The sequence below is a fragment of the Rhyacophila brunnea genome, unplaced genomic scaffold (genome assembly GCF_057557595.1).
Source record: "Rhyacophila brunnea isolate RB1 unplaced genomic scaffold, BYU_Rbru_1.0 scaffold_6, whole genome shotgun sequence".
Taxonomy (NCBI): domain Eukaryota; kingdom Metazoa; phylum Arthropoda; class Insecta; order Trichoptera; family Rhyacophilidae; genus Rhyacophila; species Rhyacophila brunnea.
This window is the reverse complement of record NW_028233276.1, coordinates 24,623,354-24,635,661: the sequence shown is the minus strand read 5'-3', so window position 1 is coordinate 24,635,661 and position 12,308 is coordinate 24,623,354. Positions and strand designations below refer to the sequence as shown.

At 35.5% G+C, this 12,308-nt stretch overlaps 1 protein-coding gene across 2 annotated transcripts in view; it reads left to right on the top strand.

Annotated features, from left to right (window-relative positions):
- The window catches only part of klar (klarsicht), a 932,846-nt gene that overhangs the window by 452,678 nt on the left and 467,860 nt on the right, over positions 1 to 12,308 (top strand). For both annotated transcript variants that reach the window (XM_085957193.1, XM_085957192.1), the window contains 3 exons: positions 3,194 to 4,119; positions 8,898 to 9,042; positions 10,158 to 10,329. In XM_085957193.1, coding sequence (XP_085813319.1) covers positions 4,104 to 4,119; positions 8,898 to 9,042; positions 10,158 to 10,329 — 333 coding nt within the window. In that variant the 5' untranslated portion in view covers positions 3,194 to 4,103. The remainder of the gene's footprint in view (positions 1 to 3,193; positions 4,120 to 8,897; positions 9,043 to 10,157; positions 10,330 to 12,308) is intronic.

Below are 12,308 nucleotides of genomic sequence, written 5' to 3'. Positions count from 1 at the left end.
AAGCTTGCCTTACGAAATGTAATCAATTTCGAAATGTGGCGGTCTTGTTTTGTTTTAATACGGTGCTATTTCGGCTGAAAGCGGATATCCTCGGACGAAGAAGCGATCAACATATTTCCCGAAGACGAGACACAGTAACTCGCATAACTTCGGCAGTTGTCACGTTTTGAACGAATTACCCGAGACGATATCGCTTTCTTCGTGTTGTACTTCTGTTTTGAACATTACCGCATCCGGTGATACTTGACTTTGAATGAGTGGAGATTCTCGAGGAGTTTGGTCTTATTTTGGTTGACGCATGTATCCTGGACACAGTTTGACACGAAGATTCTGTCATTATAAAATTTAAGATAGTAATCTTTCATCTACAATCCACATTCTTTAATCGTCGTTATACCTAGTGTTGTAAGACAGACTTACGTCTTTCTCTCTTTTTATATACTTATACTGTTTTAATGGCTTACTGTGGTCATAGTAGTTTCATTTTTATTAATTATTCAGAGATTTTATTGTTTTGTTGTTTTTATTTAATAAAATGCAATTTTTTTGTACTACTTATTCCACTTTTAATCAATAGATTGGGACCGGTTTCGTCCGCCTCAGAGGGACATTTTCATTTTCAATTGTTTTTGACTTGTTTGTGTACAGTTTTATAGTATTAGGTATATCAAAAACAAAATATAATCACCCAATACTTTGTATAGGCAGCTCTCGTAGTACAGTAACTGCCTTCTCTTCTGGGGGCTCCGGGTTAGACCCGGTGAGGTCACAATATATTTATGTGATCGTTTCACGTCTACAACTACACTACGTTTTTATTACACCACTGTCATTGGGAAATATTGCCTGTTATAGTGTTATAAGTTATAAAGAATAGAATATTTATAGTACTTAAGGGATCAGTCCGAATTGATGTAGGTACATTTAAAAATAATCGCCTCAAATGTTATCTAATAGGTACTTTAAAATGTCCTGGTTTTCAAATATTTATTTATTTGTTCAACTATAGTGACATCACATAAGATGTCAGATGTGGATATAAGTAGATACCATTTTCCAGTGCGGATTTTTAAATGTTTTGTCACTATCGCTGACAGCGTTTACATCGCTCTTGTTGTATCGGCCCCTCTCCCAATCATTTTTATATAATCCCCCAAATAGTCGGAACTATATCTTACTAGTTGGTCAGCGCCATCTTTAGATACAATAACAGATAAAATAGATTAGGCTGTGAGTAGGTATATTTGTGCCGTCCAATTATTGTATAATCTTATTTAAACCCTCTTACATATTCAAAAAGATGGAAAGTGTCATTTTTTCAGTTGAAAAGCAACACTATCTTCTTTAAACACTTCTGTAACCACTGATTACATGTGCAACCCACGAATTGCTGGTCTACAGAGGGCGTACAACTTTCTTACCTCGCGTTAGTGGTTTGGTTTCAATTTCGGGAAATAATACTTCGAATCTGATAATGCAATAAAGTACAATACATATTTATAGCCATCATATCCCATCAAAAGTAAACGATGTATGACGGATTATTTTATTGATGGCTCAATGAAATAAAAATATTAAATTAACGTTGCATGTTGTACGTTTTGCAATTTGTTGTAATGTGATTTTATTTATTCGTCCGCAGTTAAATCACGCGAGGCCCTTAGACGAAATGGCGTCCATTTTGGGTTTAATCTTCTGGAAAGTAAGCCGGCCGGAAATGCACTTCATTGTGGGCCACTAATGCCATATTTGCAGTAATACTTGCATTATTATAATGATTACATACGCAGTCGGTTTCTAGTATTTTTGTTTCCTACCTATCTACAAGTAAGTTATCCCGCGAAAGTTACGTAGTTACTAGGTACCTACTAATATTATAGTTAACATACTGTTGAAAAATATTTTGGAAAGAGAAGAAATAATTAGGTAGGTACTTACACAATATCTAGCAGCCTGGGTCAGTCCACTGCTGAATGGTAACCACTCCAAGCTGGTTCCAAGATGTACTTACACAACTTAAATATTTCCTCGATTCAGTGGTCTCTTGGACTCAGGTCTACCTTTTGGAAGTTTTCTACCTATTGATGACTGGATTTGTCCAGCAATTTTCTCTCCTTCGAGTTATGTGCCAGCCTGATTTTTAGCAAACTCTATTACATCACATACGCTTGTTTATTTCGTTTAAAGATGTTATAAATTTCCTTATTTTATACCAGGGACTTAAGTACGGTAGCTAGCAACCTAGTATGTTGCATTTCACCAGTGACGTAACAAGGGGTGAGCGGATGGAACACCCGCCCCGCGCAGCATCTGGTAGGGGCGCAGAACTAGAGTTTCATTGATTGTGCAAGAATAAATCTTTCGTGTTTATTACTTTTTAAAAAATGTGCTTACGCAATACTAAATACCTCATTTTCGGGAATTTTAATATCGGTTGTTTAGCAATTTTGTCTGATTAATCATATTCAATACTCACCATTCATTTTTAAACCAACAAAAAATATATGGATCTTCATTTTTTTAAGTTTTAGGGGGCCGTACATTTCTGAAATATTCGCAGTAGGTAGTTATTTTATCCGTATTATTTAAATATGTCAATAATAACCAAACACAGTTGAACATAGTATTTTTATAATAATATGTTGTTAGTAAGTGTGCATAGGACAAATACAAATTTTTGCATTACGTAAGGGGCGCATTTTTTATTACTGCCCCAGGCGTTAAAACATTTTATTATGCCCCTGCATTTCATTATAGAATTTAGAGTTTTTTTTAAGTAAATAATTTATGAGCTTAATGGAATTTAATGACTAATATTGAAACACAAGTAAAATGACAACGCTTGTCTCGCTATAATTGATAGTCATTTGTAGGTATAAGTAAAAATTCACTATGCGTTGTCTAAATTGATAATCACGCGAATTTCCATCAGCGCCGTGTGAGATAAGAATAGCAAGAGTAGTCGGAGTTTTCTTTAGTTTTTCCTTCAAGATAGAACAAGATCTCGAAATCAGAAAACGTAAATTTTCTTTAGTTTCATACATTTTTCAACTGCCCTGATGCTCTGCCTCCAGAACCCCTAAAACTGCAACGTGATGCTTTGTCTTTTTCGTCAAAAGGTCATCCATAGTGATTTAAATTATTGGCATTTAATATGAGCATAATAATAATTAAACTAATTCACCTGTTTCAGAACAACTGGAAGACGAAGGGCCAAAAAGCAGCTTCGTCAATGTCCAGCCAACAGCGTGTCTCTGGACCACTCCGACTCTGACCTTCCGCCTGAAGAAACAGCACTGCACCCACAAGATACACAACTATCACTGCACACAGCAACCGTCAATACTCAACCTCTAAACGAACGACTCCAACCATTCATCGACACAAGAAAACAACCAGAAGACACCACTTTAGTCACATCACCAAGAAATCGAACACACAACACCACAAATTTCCAAAACCATCCTTCTAGATACTGCACCAACTGTGGAGATTACGTCTCCAGATTTCTGCCCATCGAAAACAACCTTAGATCATTACCGAATTATTTAATAGGCTATACGGATCACGCTTCGATCGATCTCTCGCCGGACAGCAGCTCCGGCCCGATATCTTTCGATTCAGGAATCGAACAGCACATCTCTCTGCCATATAAGGACTCCCAAGGTCCAAATTCTAGTCCACTTGCCGCGTCACAATTCGGCAAAGCAGTCACACCCGAATCACCAAAACTCGAAAGCGTATCTATAGTCGAATACAAAAAATCCTGGCAGAAATCTGCAGAAAAAGAGACAGAAAAGAACGAAATAAACCGAACGAAATCCGTACAAACCCAAACAGATCCGACATCTTTTAAATTTGTCGTCGTGGACAAAGACCAAATTGTTCCGACGAGATTTTTATTTGAAGGTCGTAAGGCACAGAATAGCTTACAGGAGAACAAGGTCACACTTTTACAGATAAATTGTAAAAATTCAAGAACCTCAAGAGAATGGAGAACCTGCGGTGTGAGGAACGCTTCCGCTTCTTCAGCCAACGCTGAAGACGACACGGACAGAGTTTATCATTCCGATTCTGCAGTTGACAACACCATCGAAGTCATCATGCCTGTTGGAACAAGTAAGCTGAATTCATTTGTTAAACTTAATAAACTTAATTAATATTTACAAACCTTGTAGAAGCAACCGATTGCACTACAAGAATTATTCGAATAATGATGTTAAAGATTTCACGTTATATAATATTTCACATTACTTATATGTAATATGTCACATAACAGTCTTCACAAACTGAGATAATTTACATCCCTTTACAAATTTCACTAGACTTGATGACTTCTACTAACCACGTGGCGCAGAAGTACAGAAAAGGAGAAAGGGTCCTGTTCATGAGATCCTTGGGACCATTGATGTACTAACATCATTGCTTGGGACTATCTTTTGGAAAAATTGCAATTTGCTTCCTTATTCTTGAATTATTACGAAAATAATAAAATAAATATCTAATAGAAAACAAAATAATAAAAGTGATATTTTGCTACAAAGAATATTTCAGGTGTTTGCAATTTCAATTCAATTTTAGCCGTCAGCAAACTGATTTTGTTTTTGATATTACGTTCCACTTTTTGCCGCGTGTGGCGTGTCTTGTCAATGCTACCATATTAACATTTTGTGTTTTATAATAAAAGTCTTTGGATTGTATGTATTCATCATTAATTTATTGTCACAGACAATAAATATTAATGTGAAAAATAATATGCCAGTAAATACAATCAGCAACTAATAACTTTGTCCAAATACAATCTAATAGTTTTCGGTAACATTTGAAGTAATAAAATATGTGGGACAATCGTTTAGTGTAGCCAACAATCTGATCAAAAGATGTCTTTGGTATTCCGTTAATTTTTAACATCAATAACACAATATAAAACCAGTCACAATAAACGCTGAGAACTCATAAAGTTTGGTGAATGTATGTGGCAGTGAAGAAGACCGAGAAGAATGGAGAGAAATATAAGAGGTCTTCACCCATCAGTGGATCAACCCCGGCTGATGATGTAGATATGAAAATAAAATTGGATATCAACTTATTTACTTATATCACTTTGAATATAATCATTTCTGTATATCATACGGTTAGGTTAGATTACATTTTTAATGATGCTGGTATGACTTGGAACGATGCAAGAAGACTGGCTAGCGACAGAGATATTTGGAGGCGCCGTGTGGTGTCCATATGCTTCATTTAAGAAGTCGACGTGGTCGAAGAAGAAAAAGAAGAGATTTTTAAACATTTTTTGTATGATTTTGGCATGTTTTAGATATTACTTATAGATAATAATTATACAGGCGGCCCTCGACTTTCGCACGTAATTCGATCGTAATGTTCGAAAGTAGAAGTATGCAAAAAAAAACAAAAGTGTACTTATTGAGAACTTGTTGAGAGATAATTGATTACCACCCTTTTACGTATTTGAAAAAGTGACGGGGAGCGGAGGAGAGAGAAGCGACTGCATGGATGTGCACAGTTTTTGCATTATCAACAAAAATCTAAAATTTAAGAAATGTATGAAATAGAGAATTGTGCGAAAGTTGAACGTTTGAAAGACGAGGGCCGCCTATATTGCGTTAAATTATACATAGCATGTTAGTATATTTTGTTAGATTTTGCCAATATGTGTGACATCGGTTTCTGTTAAGGCCGTACATCAGTTGAGGCACGGTCTAAAAAGATCGTTGCTAGGCGATGCGCGGATTGCGGGTCGCGGGTGCAAATGACGCCTGTCAAACGAAATATTATTTGTCATATAAATCCAACATACGTCCATTTTATGTTCTGTTTATTGTTCTATTAGTAACAATAATAATATATTCATTGACATGTTTTCTTTTTAAAGTAAATGGGTAACGTTTTTAGTCATCTTTACACGATTTAAGAATTAATTGGCCCGTCGCCATCACGAAGCAAAGTGACGTGTTTCTAGCTCGACGTTCTCTCACTGAATGCGAGCGAGTCCAAAATTTCGTCGCGCCTACAGTTGAAAATTATTTGCCGTTTCACTGATGCGTCACCTTAATAAATGTCTCATTTCAGTCATTCCAAATAAATACAATAAAGGTGTATCTGACATTAATGTTGATATCGTTTATTAATATGCTTGTTATCAGCCAATCTGTTACACCTTACCTGGTGGGAGTTTGTATAGGGTCTGTATTTTGTTATCAAAATTAATTTCACACGAGTTGTAATCTTGAAGTGTGATTCAATATAGCCAGTTTCGCTTGACATGCAGAACTCGCCATACGTTTTATTCGCATTGTATATTCAGTGACTGACATCAATGGTTTCCGCTTCACAGAAATGCGTAAACTTTCTGTTAACATAATGTAAAAATATGAAGTTGCTTATCTGGTCGTGACCTGAAAAAACTAATTTTGCCGAGACTCGGTAGTGATAAAGAGAAATGATTGCAATGTTTTCTTTAGTATTTTCAGTTATATCAAGTTAGTTGTGTTGTTTGTGATATAATGCCGTTCAAAGGTAAAGCTGATATTATAATATTTTCATTCATTAGAAAAATAATTCCAAATCTTAGATAAAAAAATTAAAGATAAAAATCAATCTTATCATAGATCAGGTGTATTATAAACTCCTATTATTTTGTATGACAATATCAATTAAGTAATATGTATAATTAATACATATAGCTTTAATGAACAGTGTTTCATAGCAACTTTATCACTAAAGTAATCTAATGTCAACATAGATGGCACCATTGTCTTTTGAACTATTGTTTTATAATATTACATAGAGAAAACATTTACTTAGGTATAGTATAGAATACCATTTTATAAAATGATAATAAAAATTATATTAAGGTGACGCATCAGTGAAACGCCAAATAATTCTCAACTGTACGCGCGACGAAATTTTGTACTCGCTTCGCATTCATAGAGAGAACGTTGAGTCAGACATACGTCACTTTGCTGCGTGATGGCGACGGGCCAATTAATTCTAAAATCGTGTAAAGATGACTAAAAACGTTACCCATTTACTTTAAAAAGAAAATATGTCAATGAATATATTATTATTGTTACTAATAGAATAATAAACAGAACGTAAAATGGACGTATGTTGGATTTATATGAGAAATAATATTTCGTTTGACAGGTGTCTTTTGCACCCGCGACCCGCAATCCGCACATCGCCTAGCAACGATCTTTTTAGACCGTGCCTCAACTAATGCATGGCCTTAAATCTTGCATCTTGGTTTATTAGTTTATAATTAATATCATAATAGATTTTTAGATTGTCACCGCGTATTCTTCTTTCCTCAATATTTTGAGCTCGTTACAATGGCGATTGTCAAGAGAGCCCGAATCGTCTATGAAAGAAGAAGGAAAAACACGTGGTGACAGCCCAAAAATCTATTACATTAACAAACAACCGTGAAAATCCCAAACATTACATACTTAGCTAATTTCGTTTATCGCACCATCATAAAGACAGAACAAAAATAAACGATTTGTGTCTGCTTAAGTATCTAACTCACATAAATAGACGGGATCCCCCTTTTCTTTCACTCTAGCAAGTATTCAGAAGTAATACCCCAGTACTTACATAGTATTTTAGAAACTGTAGAAATCTAATTAAATTTACTTTTATAACGAATTATTAAATATTTTATGGTTTTCTTGAATGTAAATGAGTATCAAGCAAATTATCAAATTGGACTCACTTGTTTTAAAACAGTTTTGTTGCGCAGGATATTTGTGTAATTTTTTCCTAGGTGTAGAGATTTTTATTGTATCCTCTTTTGGTCAAAGTTTCAGTGTTCATTTTAATAGATTGAGCTATGTAATGTGAACACCGTAACCAAAGAGATAATTTATAACAAATTTTGTTACATATAAATTATTTGCATCAATATAATGTTTGAGACTTTCACGCTCATTTTTTATCGTAATAGTTTCTTGGGTTTCCACCGCGTGTACTTCTTCCTTCTTTCCTCGACGTTTCGGGCTTGTTGCAGAGGCCATTATCAAGAGATATGTGTTATGATGAAGTATAGTATAGGTGTATGAATGAACACCGCTCTAAGAATGCTAAAAGGAATCCAATTAGTTAAGAGCAAACATTGCTCAGAGTATGTGCTGTGTCATGTCGGTCGTGGCTACCAGAGATACCGGATCAAATATTGGATTTTGCTGACAGTACCGGAAGCCAAAACGTTTTTAACCGTAACCCATCATCCCTATTAATATTTTCAAGGTTTCTATGGATTTCGATGGCCTCCTTTACCAATCTTGAGAAATATTCCGACCCAGTATCTTGGTTTCAAAGTCAAATTTGTGTCTTGTGTCCATTGAGTACTTGTCAATTTGTGTTTGCATTCATACACATACACTACACTTCATCATAATACATATCTCTTGATAATGGCCTCTACAACGAGCCCGAAACATCGTGGAAAGAGGGAAGAAGTATACGATGTGGAATCCCAAGAATCTATTACGATATTTGCATAAATCTACTATATAATGTATTCTATTTTTATTAAGAAATAAGAATATAATATAATAGATATTGTCCCAGTTCACAGACTTCGCATGGTTTTTGATTCTAACCACTTCAAGACATTCCGTTTTCTTGTAATAATTTCACTAAAAAACATTTATAATAATATGTATCTTAACTATTTTTAGTTGCATTCATGAGTCGATATTAGAAATCTATCCATCTATTTCACTCACTCTTCTCTTACCTCCCATTCGTACTTTTCAGTCAGAAATATTTATTTAAGATAGACGATATACAACTATATATTATATCAATTTCACATACTATATTTTTTGTAAAGCAATTTAAACTATAATGATCTATAATTTTGTTTGCAGGTTTCGAAAACTCTGCATTGAAGAGCAGCTTCTCGCTGTCTTCTCTGCAGGGAGCGAGCGCCGGCACAGGTGCTGGAGTGGAGGGAAGTCCTCTGAGAGCACCCCTTCATCAAGAACGACCTTACCACAGTCTTACCAAGAAAAGGTATAAATCTAATCATTAATCTATTTTTAGTTTTACCACCTTTACCATCCATCCCGCCCACTGAAACACAGGTAATGTTCAAGACTTCTGATTAACATGGTATATCTTCAATCATTCATGCGCACAATACGTGTTTAAAGCCGCATTGACACTGTCCAAGTACGATCCAAGTACACTTGGACCGAGTGCCATCCAAGTGACAGCTTCATACTAATTATTCCTATCCAAGCTAACTTGGATGAGTAGGACGCGGTCCAAGTAGCTTGGATAGGAATAATTAGTATGAAGATGTCTCATACGAGTGCACTTGGATGGCACTTGGTCCAAGTGTACTTGGATCGTACTTGGACCGTGTCAACGCGCTTTAAGTAAGTTTACTATCAATCTGATGTCACATTCTAGTGAATGTTACACATATTAGAGAATAAACTATGTTTCATCATCAGCAAAATCACCCAATGTGGGTCTTGGCTGCCTCCACGAAATGTCTCCACTCCCTCTGTCTGCCGTAAGCTGCCTCCACCGCCTCACGGATGTGTCTATTGTTTAATTATTTATTTATTTTTATTCAAGACTGAAATTGCACAAGATTTAAATTTTATACATTTTTTTTGGCTACACAACCTACGCTACCTCCGTAAATGGCTTAATGTCCAAGGCATTGGGGATCTGATATGGCTGACCTTGTATAAGATGGTGCACTGCAAGTTGGTCATCAACCTTCGATCGAAACCAAAAGAAGAAGACATTCTTATTATGAAAACACATATTTTTAAAATGACTACTTACCTTATAATTCAAATCAAGGTGATGGTAAGCGAGTGATTAACATCTAATTCTTCCTAAACATTTCATATGATACTTCCACACTATGGAGATCTACATGTTTCTTGGAGCAGATTTATCAGACTTTGGTAAACGTAATTGGCCTGTATACTTAATTCAGATAATTAATGTCCAAATAGAATATGTTGTACCAACTGATCGGACATCAAGGCCCAAAAACAATTTAACATAAAAAGAATAATAAGACGAACTATTTGTTATTATTTTCACAATTCTGTGAGCATTATTCATATAAGAGACTAAATTATGTTTGTTTATTGTGTTTCCAGGAAAGATCCAAACCGAGAACTTTGGAGGAGGTCATGGGGCTCCACACAAAGCAATCAGAGCGCTCAGTCTCTTGGCTCATCCGCTACTCTTGCAGCCAAAGACGACTTCTGGGCCGCTCTGCAGCCGAATTACAATTACATCATGAACAACGAACTCATTGACTCCTGCAAGGTATGGAGTAGTCATATGTATTAAACTGGAATTTACATGGCAAAACTTTGTGGTATGTGACTACATCGTCAGAATTTTAGATATCTATCATAAGTGATGATACTGCCCTCTTTTGGCTAAGATGAGTAGTTAATTGTCTCTAATGAGGTTTGAAAATTTTCGCTGTACTCATAGTGACAACTTTAGAAATGAAAATCGTGCATAGTCCACGTTCAGTTTGGCTGCACTATGACAATATAAAACCTCGTTGGTTGTAAACCATACCATTTAGCCAATACATCATTGGCTTCATACCACAAAATATCGATATGCCAACCAGTGACGTCCCTAGACAAAATGCCGCCCCTAAACAGTGCCAATATGCCGCCCCATTTTTTATACAGTATTTTTATCATCCTTTCATGTCTCCAATATTTAAGAAATGTGTTGTATGGATACTTCACCTTTTGTATGGATACAACTTTCAAAACTCGCGAGTGACTGGCAAAAATATATGGATACATTTATTAGGTTAGTCCTACCTATAATTAAAATATAATTCGCAAATCTGCACGTGTCATTGCTGGTCATCAATGACGTGACGTCCAAGAACAACGGAAGTAAACTAAACATCGCGAACTCGACAAAAAATTACATTGCTGTTAAACCTTTCATGTTAATTAATACATTTTGTTTCCAACCAGTGAGCTCAATTTTTTAATGAAAAGATATTCCCGTTATTACTAAGTTTAGGTACCTATGTCTATATACATATACCTAATGATTATCCTCGATTTTCCGCCCTTTGAGCAACTGCCGCCCCCAAGCGACGCTCAATCTGCCTACCCCCACGGGACGTCACTGATGCCAACCAATAAACTGCCCTGATTGTTCTGCTGAAATGTCATAAATCAAGGAATACTTGTATGCACTATTAGGGTCCATCAATAAATTTTGCTTAGATTAATAACACATCTTTTATAATAAACTCAAATACTTTTTTGTTTAAGCAAATTTCTATTTCATGTGGTTCTTGGGTTAGGTTAGCTTTCTAGTTGAAAAGACTTATCAACGTTATAAGCATGAGTCTGTTAGCTGGCTCGCATATCTACACTCGCCTCGTCTGCCGCACTGCCATAAATCAAAACCTTCTAGGAAAGTCGCACCAATGATGCATATGAATACTGCGCACATATGTGCCTAGCGACAGTCACACCTAACCTCTGGGTTTGTATAGGATGTGGCGACCGGCGGGCTTCGACATCTAAACAGAAATGACCAATTCGTAGGTGTGCATATGCGTAAATGCAACACTGGCAGCTTCGACTCGCAGCCCGAGACAGACAAGCAACACCAGATATTTTTTCAATCTAAAATGTTTTATTTCAACAGTGTGCGAAGGGTCGCGAAGTGAGAGAAGATGAGACGAGTTTAGATGTGCGAGTCAGCTTTACGGTTATATCGAATAAAAAAATAACTAGAAGGTTTGATTGTTGTTTAATTTAATAAAACGCATTTTTTTTTGTAGTACTTATTCCACTTTTAATCAATAAATTAGGACCTGTTTCGTCCGCCTCTGTCTCAAAAACGTTGAAAATGTCTCTCTGAGGCGGATGAAACTGGTCTTAATTTATTGATTAAAAGTGGAATAAGTACTACAAAAAAAAAAATATGTGTTTTATTAAATTAAAAAACAATACAATGCAGTTCCACCATGAATTGACAGTTAACAAAATAAAAGAAAAAAAAATTGGAAGGTTTGACTTGCAAATGGCATTCATAATTCAATATTGTGGATATGTCGCTCTATCTGTTAATGCTTTTAATGGGATCCAATTGTTATTTATACTATAATTCTTAAAAACCAATCTTTATCATTTTCACCAGACCGCAATGTTTGTTTGAAACTGTATTAAGATTTAAAACTTGAATTTAAAACTAATAATTATTGATAAATATTGTTTTACTAATTTTATGTTGCATGTGTCTGGAAAAATTCT